The sequence below is a fragment of the Neovison vison genome, chromosome 11 (assembly GCF_020171115.1).
Source record: "Neovison vison isolate M4711 chromosome 11, ASM_NN_V1, whole genome shotgun sequence".
Lineage (NCBI taxonomy): Eukaryota > Metazoa > Chordata > Mammalia > Carnivora > Mustelidae > Neogale > Neogale vison.
Genome location: NC_058101.1, coordinates 47,541,008 through 47,557,117, shown reverse-complemented (window position 1 = coordinate 47,557,117; position 16,110 = coordinate 47,541,008). Strand labels below are relative to the sequence as shown.

The window sequence follows — 16,110 nt, the reverse complement described above, 5'->3', positions numbered from 1 at the left end:
ACTATCCACTGATACAGTTCTGTAAGGTGTGTTCACTTTTTTTATTGCGGAAAAATATACATCACTTGAAATTTTAAATTTTAGCCATTTTTAATTGTACAGTTCAGTGTTACTAAGTACATTCACATTGTTGTATAACCATCACCTACGATCCGTCCCATCTACAGAACTTCTTCCATATTCCTCATTTGAAGCTCTGAACCCGTTAAACAAGAAGTCTCCATTTCTCCCTACCCTGAGCCTTGATAAGTAAATTGGCAGCCACAATTCTGCTTTTCTGTCTCTATGAATTTGACTTTAGGTACCTTAAAATAAGTCGAGTCATGGAGTATTTGTCCTTCTGTGACAGGCTTATGTTACTTAGCATAATGTCTTCAAGTTTCATCCATTTTATATAGTGTGTGTCAGAATTTCTTTTTAAGGCAGAATAGTATTCCATTTAGTATTCCGTTGTATATATACATACATTTTTTTAAAAAATCCATCCATTTGCCAGTGGACACTTGGGTTGTTTTTGATGATGTTGTTGTTGTTGTTTTAAGATTTTATTTATTTATTTGACAGCGCGTGCGAGAGAGAGACAGACAGACAGACAGACAGAGCGGGAATATGAGCAGGGGGGTTGGGAGGTGGAAAGCAGACTTCCAGATAAGCAGGGAGCCCAATGGTGGGCCTTGATCCCAGGACCCTGGGGTCATGAGCTGAAGGCAGACATGTAATGACTGAGCCACCTAGGTGCCCCTTTGTTGGGGGTTTTAATGGAAGGGGAGTAGGCCTCTTTTTGTTTTGTTATTAGAATGTGATTACAATAAAATTGAGTTTGATAAAACTGTACAAACCACTGTACTCTTGTATAGGTCCACTGTTAGGAAATAGTGTTTGTTGCCACAAAGATGAGTACAAACGATCTTGCTTTGTACAACTCATACATAGTCATGACTATTGGAAATAAGACCTAAAATGCTTATCCTACCAGTGGGTAGATACCATAATGGTCAAAGGTATGGCATAAACAGGATTTGGAAGACCTGGGGTTTTCAATGTAATGATTAGAATATTTTGAGGCTTAAGCAATTGTACACAATTTTGCACACTTTATTTATTTTTTTTTTTAAGGATTTTATTTATTTGACAGAGATACAGCGAGAGAGGGAACACAGGCAGGGGGAGTGGGAGAGGGAGAAGCAGGCTCCCCGCTGAGCAAGGATCCTGATGTGGGGCTTGATCCTAGGATGCTGGGATCATGACCTGAGCCGAAGGCAGATGCCCAACCGACTGAGCACCCAGGTGCTCCAGTTTTGTACACTTTAAAGTGCCCCAAACAGAAGGTGTTATAATAAATGTTCTAGTCTGGTTGACTGAGGCATCAGTTTTTGAAAAAGTTTTGAATTATTAGGTGAATGAAATAAGACAGCCTTGCACCTGATGAACTAACCTAAGTGATACAGGTTTTATAAAATAGGATTGAATGAGTTGCCTCCAGAAGGTATTACCTGTCTCCAGTATCTTGATTCCTTTGTCGAAATGATTTTCTGATTGAACTTACAATGAGAACAAAGAAGTGAGAATAAGTATACAAGGGGGATGGTCCTTTCTCTTTTTATTCATTACTCTCTTGAAAATACATACTCACTTTCCTTATTCTCTACAGTCCATTACTCTGTGGCAGAGTTGTAATTTTGGGCCCATCTTCTGCATTGTGACTTTTGTTAATACAGTTCAACACAATTCCATTTCAGGAAAATGTGTTGTTTTGGAATTCACTAATACATGCTTTTCCATGATGTTCCTTTGTTTTCTCTTCTTTTTTTAAAGATTTGTTTACTTGAAAGAGAGTGAGAGAGAATGAGAGAGGGGATGGTCAGAGGGAGAAGTAGACTCCCCACTGAGCAGGTAGCCTGATGTGGGGCGCCATCCCAGGACCCGGAGATCATGAGCCGGAGGCAGACACTTAACCGACTGAGCCACCCAGTCGCCCCTTGATGTTTCTTTCTTACCAAAAGATATACCTACACATATTGCTGCATATCCAACTTTGATAACATTTGGCACTGGAAAATTAAAAAGCATGCAGAGAATACAAAATATAGATGTTTTAATATGCTGTTTTAGCGTATTAAAAGGAGTCTCTGGAGACTTAAACTAGTTCTTTCTAGGATGGCTAAAGTTACAGGATAGCTCTTTAGATTTTTAAATTTCTTTCAGCCTCATTGTAAAAGATAAGCTAATAGAAGGTAGTTGGTAATTTAAGTGAGATGCTTGGCATATGGGAAGCAGTCTGTCCAGTTTATTTTTTCTAATCTACTGGTTTGAGACTGAGAGGTGTTTTAGTGGCTAGAGAGCATCAGATAATAATTTGCTGTTCTTACCTGAAACTGCTTTATTTTACCTCTACAGTGTTTGAATATGGATTATCTATCTTAAATTAGTTTCTGTAATTAGAGATTTTCTTTCCTTTTTTTTTTTTTAAAGATTGATTTATTTATTTGACAGAAATCACAAGTAAACAGAGGTATGCATAGAGAGAGGGGTGGGGGAAGCAGTGTTTCTGCTGAGCAGAGATCCCTATGCGGGGTTTGATCCCAGGACCCTGAGATCATGACCTGAGCCGAAGGCAGAGGCTTAACCCACTGAGCCACCCAGGCACCCCTGTAATTAGAAATTTTCTTAAATATTCTTATCACATTATGTTTTACTTAATACTGACAAGTACAGATGGTACAGGATGTGTAATTAAAATATTAAGATGATCAAAACACTTGTTCAATAAATAAAACTTTAACCTCCTCAGTTTTTTTTTTTGTTTTTTTTTTTTTAATGTCCAATGGCAGGAAAGAACTAAATACACTAACTTGGCTGATCACATCTCACTAGCCTTGGCAGAAAGATCTGATAAACTGCAATAAACTCTGTTAGAATATTTGAGCATATCCACTTTATTATGTTCAAACCAAACTACTGAAACCTCCCTCCTTAAATCTGAAGCCTTCTCCATCTCTGTAAGTAACTCCATCCTTTGGGTTGCTGAGCCTGGAAGAAACCTTGGAGTCACTGTTGTCTCTTCCTTTTCCCCCTCCAACTCCACCATCCAGTGTGAGCAGATGTTATCATTTTGTCTTTAAAATATGCCCATAGTTTTCATCACATGTGACATGTCCACTGCTTTCACTCTGGTGTAAGGCTCTGTCCTCTCTACCTCCTTAGTCACAGTGGCTGCCTAATTGATCTCTGCTGCTTCCCTTCTGCCTTACCATCTTTCTCTGCTCACCAGCTAACCTCCCGCTAAGCTTTCTTGGCTCAGATGTTGGTCTTGCTCAAGTCAAAATTTAGAATAAAAAGCTAAAGGCCTTCATGCTCAGTGGGGTCCCCAAGAACATGTGCGTGCACCTCCCCTCCCCGTAACATTTCATTTAGTATCCTACGGTTTCTGTGTTCTAGCCACGCTGGTCTCCTGCTTCAGGATCCTTGGACCTGCTGTTTATTTCCTTTGCATGGAATCTTCCTTTCATCCCTTCCTTCATATCTTGGCTCAAATATTACCTCCGCAAGGGCATTTTAAAAATTGCACCCCATCTCCTGTCTTCCATGTTCTTTTTTCTTCTCCATTTCTGTTCATAGCTTTTACCACCATATGAAATTCTTAATTACTGTGTTAACTCTGCCAAAGATTTTGGTCTCATCGGTGCACTGAAATGTCCTTAGTGCTTACAAAAGGTCTTCCACATTGTAGTATTTCAGATATTTGTTAAGCTAATGAATTTGTCTGGAGGGGTTAGAATGCTTGAAGGCATGAGTTAGAGCTGCAGACTGGATCATCACCCACATAATTGGAATAAACATTAAGTGTGAAAAATTTTTTTAAACAAATCATAAATATTTGTTGAACATTTTAATTGAAACATTCCTAGGGAAGTGTTTTATTTTGATTCTAGAATTGTGGCATTAGCAGACATTGTAACTGATTACCAAATTGTGCTTCCAAAGTTAGTAAATGTTTATGCATCCTCAGGTGGACAGTATTTTTGATGATTTCACATGTAAGCATTGTTACTGCAGTTTTGTGCTGGTATTAGCCACAGAGAGATTGTGACTGGTGAGAAGTTACATGCTCACTAAGTTTCTAACCTGTGATTCCTGACTCCCAAGTTCAGAATTTGATCAGCACGTTCTTGTATCACTCATGATGACAAACTCTTTTAAGTCACCAAAATTTACATTTTATTTTAAACAAAAAGAGACCTAAGCAACTAAGCCGAAGGAGAAGTAATAGAAACTCTCCTAAAAAGTACAAAGAAAATAGTGGTAAACTTGATTCAGTCTCTTTAGCAGTTTTTAGTTTTGGACTGTAAAGAAGCTTCTATTAATTTGCTTGTTTGGCATAAATGTGTAGTAGTAGTAGTGTTTATGAGCTGATTGATTTCACCACCACTACCTTTCCTTCCCTGATATCCTTTACTCAGTACTTTTTTTTTTTTTTTTAAATTTAAGGTCAGTTAATTAACATATAATGTATTATTGGTTTCAGAGGCAGGGGTCAGTGATTCATCAGTCTTAATATCACACCCAGTGCTTATTACATCAGGTGCCCTCCTTAATGTCCATCACCCAGTTACCCCATCCTTTCACCCCCACCCCTCCAGCAACCCTCAGTTTGTTTCCTATGATTGAGTCTCTTTTTGTCTCCCTCTCTGCTTTCATCTTGTTTTATTTTTTCCTCTCTTCCCCTATGATCCTTTGTTTTGTTTCTTAAATTCCACATACCAGTGAGATGATATGATAATTGTCTTCCATTGATTGACTGACTTACTTAAAGCATAGCACCCTCTAGTTCCGTGTGGGAACAAATGGCAAGATCTTTCTTTCTTTCTCTTTTTCTTTTGATGGCTGAGTAGTATTACTCAGCACTTTTGAACTAATGGTTTTTCATGTCCCCCTCCGCTTTCCCCGCCTTCCTACCTTTGGTCTCATGGACAGGTAATAACTTGCTAACACCAATCTGTTTAAAAAAGAGTAGTTGTATGTGTGTATATGCATGTGTGTGTGTATTTATGTTTAAATAATACCTGTGTATACTGTGTCATCTAGAATTCTCCCAAAATATGGAGGCATATTTGTGGTTGAACCTTGTGTGTTTGCTACTTTAAGAGTAGCAGCAGCATATCAGCTGCTTTGATAGGAGTTTTTGTCAGTGTTACTGAAGATTAGGATATACATTTTCAGAAGAGTTTTCCCAGTTGGGGGTTCCTCAAAAGTAAAATTAGCTGAATTGTCCATCTTTCATAATTGCTAGATCACAAGTGTCTAGTTATTGAGCCATGTTGATCCTGAGTTTAGCCTTAGTTATAGGTTCTGATGTCCCCTTGTCCCTAATTGGAAAAGGAACCATGGTCTTACTATCAGGATGGAAATCAGAATAGTTCATTATTCTTAGGAAGATTCTTTGAAAATTACTCAAAATCATTAGGTTTAGCTTTAGCATTTATAATCATTTTTAGCATTGCCAAAACCTAGAGTTGAAGTCCCTGGAATGTGTGATTTTCATACTTTTGACAATAGTGGTGGTTAATTTTCTGTTGTTATGTAACAAGACTGTTTCCAAGTATTTGGTTGACAAAACTTGTTTAAAATTCAAGCGTCCATAGAACACATCGTGTAAATTATGTTACCTAACTTAAAAGACTATATTTCATCAATTCAGTATGTGGTATTTTTAAACATTTTTTAATGGATAACATATGAGAATTTATGTAAAAATACCAACTTGGCTCACATATCTTACATTGTAGGTTCTGAAAATATTTAAAAATTTTTTCACTTCTAGTCTCACCTATTTCGGTTTTTTTCTTTCCTTTATTCTTGTATTATGTGATGTTAAAGTCTATTTCATGCACTGCTCCTGCAGTTTAGTGATGTGCGTGGGGGGGGGGGGGCGGTGGTGAGGAGAAATAGTATGTGCAGAGGTACAGAGACCTGACACACTATGGTGTGTTCTGAGAACTGTGTTAAGTTCCAATGTAGACTGGAACATATGTTGTCTTTGTATGGGTAGGAGGAGACCAGAAGCTGGATCAGGAAAAGACCCTGTGGGAATGTAGTTCTCCTTAAATACCAAAACCAGTAACTGTGTTCTTTCATACCTTTCTTAATTTAGTGTTCTTCTCTTGCCCAAATTTAATTTTCTCAAGAGTAAGTCTACCTAGGTATGTGTCAAAGCTGGCGCATTTCTGTATCAGCTTTTAATCTCTTAAATTTTTTCTACTAAAATTTCTGGTGGCTTAAGAGTAGAATTTAGGAAGAATAAAACAAAAATATGTGACAAAGACTTTTTTGGAATGTTTTCTGACCTTAGATTCTTGGTTTAATGGGTAAATATTCTTGCCCTGTGTTTAGAAACATGAAGTTGAAAGACAAAAATAAAGGAGAACTTAGGAGTCCATGGCTTAGAAAGTGACCTGCTAGTTGTCATGAAATCAATTTAGTGGGTTACAGCTAGCATTTAAATAAATTTATGACAGAATAAGATAAAGTATATCTATTGGAGTGTGTATCAGATTGTTACGGAAAAATCTACTTTTGGTTATGGTAAGCAAAGTTTGAAAAACTATTTAATATTTGTATATGCTTCTAGCATTTCTGTCTATATTTTAAAGACAGTATCCGTTCATTTATTTGGGTATTTGGGAACGTAACTACCTCTCTTTCTCCACCCCATCTCCCCTTCACTGGTGTACCACTATGTGCCAGATACTGTTCTAAAGCCTTTACATGTATTAACTCATTGTTTTTTTCCATTACATGAATGTTACTTTTGTCTCATTTTTTCAAAAGGAGAAGCTAAGGTGCCTAGTGATTATTAACTTGCCTGAAATTGCATATCTAAGTTGTGAATCTGGGATTCAGTTCAAAACCAGGCAGTCTTTTATTCAGAGCCCTTTTTTCTAACCACCAACTTTTAAATAGTCACCTGTGCAAAGACACCTCTCTCAATGCACTGTGGTTAAGTGCTGGAGGTATGTCTGAAATGGTTCCTGATCTCATGGAACTTAGATATTTATAAATATATTTGCAACATTCTATGTTTGTTAAATAAATAAATATATACAGACATACCTAATGTGGGAAAATAACTGTATGGTTGAGTAACCATATGTAATTAGCATTTTACTACGTTCCAGATTTCAGTATCAGTGACTATAATTGCCATTGTATGGATATGCCATAATCTCATTATTCTTAGGTTGTCAGAAAGAACTTCCTAGTCCTTTCTTAGTAAGTAATGTTGAATGCATTCATTATTGTCATTTCAGATTACTATGTGAGGCTGTTTATAGAAGCAGAAAAATTTCAACTTAGTGGTATCTATTTCTAATTTTCTAAAGTTTATGCTTTAGCAGTAGTGCTGATCTACCTTCAGAAACTTTAGATGGTAGTTACAAACAGAACAAAATTAATTCGTCACAAATGGTGTTCTGTGTTAAACCATCTTCCTTCAAAATCTGTTCTCAGTATTGTCATTGTAGCATGTATAAACCATTCCTAAATACTTTTTTTCATTCACTCAAATACTTGTGTGCCTGTTAGTTTTAGAGCATATCATGAACTTCCTTTTTTTTAGTTGTCAGTCATGTATCCAAAATGGGGTGTATAACGTTTTCACGTACTTAGATCATTGGTGCCTAGTGTGTTCCAGGTCTCTGGAAGTTAGATAATGGGCTTAGAACGATAAAGACCGCCCCTACCCTATTGGACATAGCATAGTGAAGGAGTCTGTAACAATTTGCATGGAAATGTATTTGTCTCTTTTATAAGAAGTGAAATGTTTTGTAGACAGATGCATAGACTTTAATACACATTAATTTTGAAATTAAAAGGTATGTGGTTGGGCATCAGATTTTCTAATGGGCATTCCTATTATAATCCGTTATTTGGCATATTAATAAAAAGAGTTCTGCAGAAGGCTTAGGCTATTACTGATGAAGATATTTTTTAAAAGACCCTTTAGGTTTTTTACCGTAACAGTTTGACTGTTAAATGTAATAATTCAATAACACTTTGTTTCAGCAATTTTAAAAATGGTTACTTTGAGTCACCTAACTTGTTACCAAATAGTGGCATGCAGTGTGGATACATGGTTTCCATGCATGGTTTCCATTCAAATTTGAAGTTGCTTAGGAGTTTCCTGTTCTTAATTTGGGGGATTTCTTTCAGTGCTTTTTGTTTCTCTTTTAGTTTAATAATGTTTTGAAGCACTGAAGGAAGCTGTCCATCTCCTTTGTTGTTGTTGTTGTTGTTGTTCTGTTGTTCTGTTTTGTTTGTATTTTTAATTAGTGATAACCTGACTGAATGACCTCACCTCCCTCAGCTAATAAATTTCTCTTCCCTTGAGGCTAATACTGGTTGCAGTTTAAGGGACAGGGCCCAGTTGGAAAAATTGGCTGTAGGCCTTTTTTTTTTTTCTTTTTTTCTTTTTTTTTTTTTTGGAGTAGGCTTCACACATAATGTGGGGCTTGAACTCATGACTCTGAGATCAAGAGTCACAGGCTCTACCAGCTGAGCCAGCCAGGCGCCCCAGCAGTGTACCCTCTTAAGGAGAATACCTTTCATGTTCATTTTTGTTTGGTCACCTAAAATTTATATTGATATCTGCTGTGATTTTCAAGTTATCTTTAAAATATCTTCAAGTATATAACTTCATGAAAATGCTGGATGTCATTTGTAGAAATCAAATGGAGTTTCTGGACTTTAGTGATTATATGTGATCCTAATTCTTAGTGGCTTTACTAAATGTGTATGCAGTTTGTTTACAAATTTATTTACACACATTGACTAGGTTTTGAGTGAGATGCTTTGTAAAATTAAATTACTGTTATATCGGCCAGGTTGAAAAGCAGACATAACTGTTGGATGTGATTTCTTCTGGAAGATAGATTAGCATAGCAGATTACTTAAATCTCTCTGAGCCTCGATCTCCTCCACGTGAAAGGAGGCAAACACCCTGTCAGTCTTAGGAGTGGTAGATCAGGATGAAATAACATGAAGCGCTAGGCACAGTTCATGGCACAGTGTCTGTAAGTGTTAGCCTCAGTACCATTGCTTTCCCCAACAGTATTCTACAATAATACTGTAGTACAAAAGTGCTGATACTCTGTCTGGAAGATCTAGATTTAAGTTCTAGTTCTTTTACTGCATTCTTTCTTGGATCAGTCACTTGACCACAGTGTATTCATTTTCTCTTCTATAAAATGAAGTTCTGAAAATTAAATGTAGTAATGAGCGAGTGCTCCAGATCTAATCTTTTCTTCTTTGTTATCTAGCGTATTTATTATAACTTGCTTTATTTCCCAATAGTTGACATTAATTTTTATGTGCAAGGGAGAAGAGCTGTAATTGAGAACATTAACCTGATAGTTGTGTGGAGGACACATTTATTTGGAGGAGCAGAATGTAGGAAGAAATGACAGTGCCCTTCCAGGTAGTTGTTAATGCATACAGACCCTGTGAAAGGCTTCAAGCTGAAGTGGGAAGGGTCCGGGGGTAACAATCAGCTTAAAAAGATGGCTGTGTCTGTAATGATTTCACTGGCCCAGGTCTCTTGATTTTGTTCTTCATTAGTTTCTTCCTGCCTGTTCTGGTAGAGTTCTTTCCTATATGCGATCCTGCCACTATTACTAGGTTTCTGAAGAGTGACCTGTATTTTGTAATCTGCTTTCCCCACAACCTGCGGTAAATCTAAATCTCAGAAATACGTAATTTTCTGACATCGGACTATGAAAGGTTTTCATCGGTTGAGTCTGCTTTTTCAAGCAAGAAATGGTTCTACTTTCTCCTTACAACATACCTTTTAGCTCTAGCTGGGAGATTGGTCATTTTCCATTTCTTGTGTGGTAACGTGAGACAGGCTGTTCCACAGGCCAGAGTATAACAGACCTCTACCAGTAACTTTTATCCCCCCCTTTGAAAGCCCTTCTTATGGCTTGCTTTTATTAAAAATTTCCTGGGTGGCTCAGTGGGTTAAGCCGCTGCCTTCGGCTCAGGTCATGATCTCAAGGTCCTGGGATCGAGTCCCGCATCAGGCTCTCTGCTCAGCAGGGAGCCTGCTTCCTCCTCTCTCTCTCTGCCTGCCTCTCTGCCTACTTGTGATCTCTCTCTGTCAAATAAATAAATAAAATCTTTAAAAAAAAAAATTTCCTCATCGGTCATCCTAAGGTAATTTTAATTGCTTTGTGACAAATTTGTATGGTAATTGGTAGCAATACAGTATTGGTAATTTAGTTTTACTTTGTGTAGCTTCAGTTATTCCTTCTGGTAACTGTTAGAGTGCCAAGCTTGAGGCAAAAGGAGAGTGAATTCTTAGATTTAAAATGTGACATACAAACTTTTATCCTATCATTTTAATAACCAAATGTTTTAAATGTTCTTACATAACAAAGGTGGGTTGGAGTGAAGAGGAAAGGGGGACAGACAGCCTGCCAAGGCAGTCACAGAACCTCAGTACACTTGATTGTTAGTCATCTATTGACCATTAATACGTGCATACTCTTAATAAAAGTAAGCTTAGGGGTGCCTGGGTGGCTCAGTGCGTTAAAGCCTCTGCCTTTGGCTCAGATCATGTTCCCAGGGTCCTGGGATCGAGCCCCACGTCGGGCTCTCTGCTCAGTGGGGGATCCTGCTTCCTCCTCTCTCTCTGCCTGACTCTCTGCCTACTTGTGATCTCTCTCTCTCTGTCAAATAAATAAATAAATTCTTTAAAAAAAAAAACTTTAAAAACTGGAGCTCCATGGAATTTCAGTTTAATGACTTCAGTGGAATTAAAATGATTCCATAATATTAACATCAGGTTGGGCAGGACCCTCTGCTATTTTATTAATGAGTTCCCTTTTGTGCAGGGGTGTGGGTGATTTCCAGTTCTCATCCAACACAGAATTCTTTAGGCACCTACCAAGTGTTCAGACCTGTCTTTTAAGGTTATTTTCATTTCTTCAGAAGAACTGAAGAATCTGTTGGGGCAAGAGATTTGTGGAGGTTTGATGGATCTCCATAAAGCAAAAGCTGTCACTCCGACCACTCTGAAGCACATAACTCCTCGTTCATCTGAGGGTTCACATTAAAAATGACAGGGTGACAGAGTAGCAGCAGCAGCCTCTTTGATTTTCTTAGTCATGGCAGCAGTTAACAATGCACTAGTGGCTTAACACACCAACACTTAAGTCCTTATTTTTTTGTTTTTGTTTTTAAGTCATTGAAATTATGAGACTATCATTCACATGGAAGCATTGTAGTTCTTCGGAACCATTATGATCTCAAAAGGAAAGGAGAATGATACAGATACACTGGCTGAGGTGTTTTGAGGTGCATCGAAGTGTTCCAAGCTGTGACTTACCTTAACATGTTCTTGAAGTACCATGGCGTGGATTAAAAGGTATGCTTTAGAAATCTCCCGGTGACCCCAGGGTCATGGATAGAATGAACGCTCATGATTCTGTATTTAGTTATCACATATTTTAAGAGATTTTAATATTTAGATTATAGATGTGGTTATAGATTTATGGTAAATAGTACTTTTTATTTTGTTTAAAAGAAACCCCATATAGCTTGATACGTGATTTCTCCTTCCCTTCCTTCCTTCTTTGAGATACAGTTATAGAAGACACTGGGGTAAATATTTTCCCTGGATTTTAATAGTAATGGGCTGTAATTTCTTTCACCAAATAGTTTAGGTATTATTCATGTGTTGGTCTGTAATTAGCTTTATGGTTTACATCATAGACTAGTTTCTTTGCAGTGCTGTCATTTCATGGCCTGAATAGGAAAGAGATGAATGTTTTAGTTGGAGCCTTAATTCGACCAAATAAAATAATTCTTACGTGGACCATTTATAGTTTGTGCTTTTTGTCTTTTCCAAAGAATTTTTCCTGAGAGAAAAATGCATGGCTCCCTATTAACAGTGATTGTTGTTGCTTCACTAATTGTATGTATGCAATTAATTATTTATGTGTTTGTGATATGTAGTCCCCCTGTTATTTGTGGTTGCTAATGGTGGTAATTCTAATAGTGGTAATTCTAAAGTGGTAATCCACTTAGCTATCAAAAATTGTTAAGGTATTTATGTTCATACATTTTATTTGACTGATGTAGTCAAAACCAGTTTTTAATTATTTGAAATCTTGGAAACCTGCTGATTTTGTACTGTGTGCTTGCTACTAAATGTTTTCTTACGGATGGTGGAAGTGAATGAACCCAGGAAGAATGCAGAATTTATTAATGTTACATTAAGTTCAGAATTTTTTATCTTTAGGATAGTAAAGAAAAGTTTGTTGGGAAGGTAATGGTTTAAATCATGGATAGATAAATTTAACAGACATACACTAGTGCAGTCTGTAATTTTTATCACTTAGGCTATCTTATGTTAAGATCCTTTTGATATGTCAGCAGTTAAATTCTAAATGAAATTTAGTTACTAAACCTAAGACAAAACGGCTTTATGTTAAATTCCAGTTTATAATGACAGTGATCTAATCAGGTTTCTAGGTAAAGTAAGCAGCTTATAAACCAAGGTAGTCATTCACTTCAACCAGGTATTTTATGTCTGATGGCACACAGTAGTGTCTGCTCTCCAAAAAAGATCTTTTCTGACATAATGGGTTAGAGATGATATTTGATACATTTTTACAAAATGTAATTCTCTATAATATTTGCTACTTCTACTTAAAATACCTTTTTTGGGGTAGCATTTGAGCATCTGTTTTGTTTTAACTCCACACAGGATTCTTGATCCACAGCTAGGGTTGAGAACTCCTAGGAAGGGTTTATAGCTTAGTGGTTAAGAGCTTAGACTTAGGGGCCAACTGACCTGTGTTTCAGATCTAACACTTAACTTTATTATTTTAATAGGGTCTAAAAATGATCTAAAAAAGTTTAAATTTGTATATTAAAAATATAACATAAACATATACATATATGATTTATGTTAATGCATTTTATATGTGTGTATATAAAATATGTATGTATCTCAATATAAATGTCTGCCTGTATCAATAAATTATACACAAAGGAAGCCAGTGTTAGACTAACAGTGGTGATGACTATTACATATCAGATCAGGAACTTGTTTATTTGGTGGAGGGGAGTAGGAGGGTGCTATTAAATATTTTTCTTCTCTTTAGTCTTACACATTCTCATATGATCTTCCTAGAGCTAAATAAACAATCACTATTTGATGTTTTCAATTCTTTGGGCTTTTTCTCATCAGTGAAAGGTGGCCAATAGAGACCTATAATTTATCTATTGTCCTCTTAGCCTGCTGGGTTGATTTGTGTGTCTCTAAAGCTATGTTTTTCAAGTTGCAGGTTTCAGCCCACTCATTGGTGGGCCAACAAATCAATTCAGTGGGTTATGACCAGCGTTAGGAATACATACTAGAATAGAAAATAAAATATCAGCACGCACTCAGTGTAGAAAAGAGTATTTAAAAAATACTTTCAAGTTTTTAAAATGCAGAAATAAACAAAATATATACCCATTTATGTATATGTTGATTGGGTTGTTTTAGTAGTTGCCTACCATAGTCACAGATGTCCCTCACAGGTACTGTTAGTTCTGTCTTGTTATGCCTTGCTAAGAAGTGACCAGGATAGGTTCCAGTTTGTGGCTGGTATTGGTACGCCATGCTCTTTATCACCTTCAAGGATAGCCCTTCAATCCCCTTGCTTTGAAGTGAAGGTTATTACTGGACAGTATCTAAGGAGTAGAGGAGAATAGGAGAACGTAATAATAGCTTTTGGGTGGCATTAATCAAGTCTGTTTTATCAAATAGAGTGATGTACTATACTGCATCATCTATACTATATGCATGTACTATATGTGATGTACTATACTGCATCATCAACACACAAAACAGTGATGCATACATACATTCTGGTGCTTATCATCTATAGATCTGTGTCTTCAGACTTCCAGTAGCAGCCCATTCTGGAGTCAGTATAATAAGTTGTTACCTTTCTCCCCTAATTAAGTGAAGCGGAAAAGAACAGAATAGCAGATGTCATGATTATATCCCCACAATATGGTTTTGTAAAACTTTATTTCCAGGAGCATGTATATGTACTGAACTGCAGAGACCCAAGTTCTGGTAATGATGAACTGAGAAACTAGATGAAAATCAGTCTTATAAATCGAGGTTGCCAAACTGACCTCAGTCAGAAAAGACTTCAGATATCTAAAGCAGGATTATCAGCTCAGTAGTCTTACCTGACGGTAAGCTATATTTAATTAGATGTGAGACCTTGTTTTTGTTTTTTGTTGTATTGTTGGTGCCCCAGCTTGCCCTGATAAATATTTATAAAAGCTCATGGGTAAGAAATTTAGAATATTTCCTAGTTGAGGAGGGATTTACTCTTACTTTACATTGATAAAAGCGACCCATTCAATTAAAAAAACGCCAAACCTGGTAATATATACTAAAACCCACCCAATTCATTTTCCTAGTCCTTGTATGTTAAGGCTCTTTCATGTAATAGGTGTTTCTTTAATCAGAAGGTAGGTAAAAAGTTGAATGTTGCAAAAAGATTAAGCATAAATCAGATATATGACAATATTTTGAGTAGTTAAATGTTAGACCTTTTATTTATTTGTTTATTTATGATTAGTGCATTTGCTTTCCACAATGTCTTCATAACAGGCAGATTATCTGTTTTACAGATTTGTTGAAGATAATCACAGAGTTCCTGGTGAATATTTTAAAATAAATAAAGCTTCAAAGTAGGACAATATCAGCATATGTATGTTTTAGGATTGTGTCTAAAATACAGTTTTCTCCTCCTTAGAAAACAGTAAGAGAATGAAGATTTCTGGTAAATCGTTTCATAGCAATGGAATTTGTATATTAGTTTTCTACACTTGGGAGTTGAAAAATGGAAGAAATCTTTGCCAGAATAGGCGGCCAAAAGATGATAAGCACAATTCATCTTTCTCTGCAAGTTCTTGGAATTTGAGTCAAGCATACATAGTTCCTGCTCTTAATTGGGTATGATGTACTAAACATAGAAATCATGTTTTGAAATTACAGAAGATAAAGTAATAACCACCCCCCTAACCAGTGGAGTAAGTATCCCGATGATAGTTGCTTATCTTTGCGCAGTATGTAAAGGCAGATGTTGCTGGTGGTGAAGGGAGAAAACAAGAGCCTATGTATTCTATTACTTTGTTTTCCCCAAACCTCTCTCCCGCCCACCAACCTGACAGTTGCCTTCTCCCAGACTCTCCCAATTCTTCTTCTGCTTATCAACAGCATTGCTTGGCTTTTCAACATTATTTTAGCCCTATTACTACGACCTCACCACTTGTTACCTCATGCTGCTTGTCCTGTTGAGAGTACAAGGTATCATGTTGTTACTTTGTGGCATTTGTTCTTCAGAACTGTGTCCCTCTAGCTTAGTTATCATCATGTGTGAGAATGAGAGCAACTTTTGTTGTTGTTGGTTTTTTGGTAGATTTTTCTTCCTAAAGTGTAGTTTAGAAAGAAACTAAACTATGTTCTAGTTTAGTTGGCCTAGAATGGAGATCAGTGGCCACAGATGGCACTCCAACCACACACCTAGGAGTAGAAGAAAGAACATATCACAAATTACTATGTTAATTATTACAGATGCTTCCAGTATACTTTTGGTTACTAAAAACAAGTTAAAAACCCTCTGGGAATGAAGATGAGCTGCTTGAGAGATTTTAAAAAGATGTTTTTGATTCTGAAAATAACAAAGTTTTAAAAATCTTTTGTATAAATGTAGCATTATTAGCATTGGGCACTTTCTCAAGCTAATTTATATTCCATTACTTTGAAAAACAAAGCTATTTTGCATTTGTCTGGGATCTGGATATCTTATTAAAATAATACTTTAGAATCCCATCTCAAGCATGAACCTAATTGAAGAGTGGAATATGCTATACCAGTAATTGTTATGAAAATCAAGGAATATCCTCCTTTTCAAAAATACAACGAGGTCAGTTTATTTTGTAATTTTTTAAAAAAATGATTTATTTATTTATTTAATTTAGGTTTTGGGGAGGAGAGTATATGTAGGAGCTGGGGGAGAAGGAAGAGAGAATTTTTTTTTT

General features: G+C 36.5%; 1 protein-coding gene across 3 annotated transcripts in view; it reads left to right on the top strand.

The window, feature by feature from the left end:
* Nucleotides 1-16,110, top strand: part of RBPJ (recombination signal binding protein for immunoglobulin kappa J region) — a 217,236-nt gene that overhangs the window by 136,949 nt on the left and 64,177 nt on the right. For 2 of the 3 annotated variants that reach the window (XM_044225838.1, XM_044225837.1), the window contains exon 2: nt 11,237-11,419. The exons of the other annotated variant lie outside the window; for it this stretch is intronic. In XM_044225838.1, coding sequence (XP_044081773.1) covers nt 11,403-11,419 — 17 coding nt within the window. In that variant the 5' untranslated portion in view covers nt 11,237-11,402. The remainder of the gene's footprint in view (nt 1-11,236; nt 11,420-16,110) is intronic. 3 annotated transcript variants of the gene reach the window in all.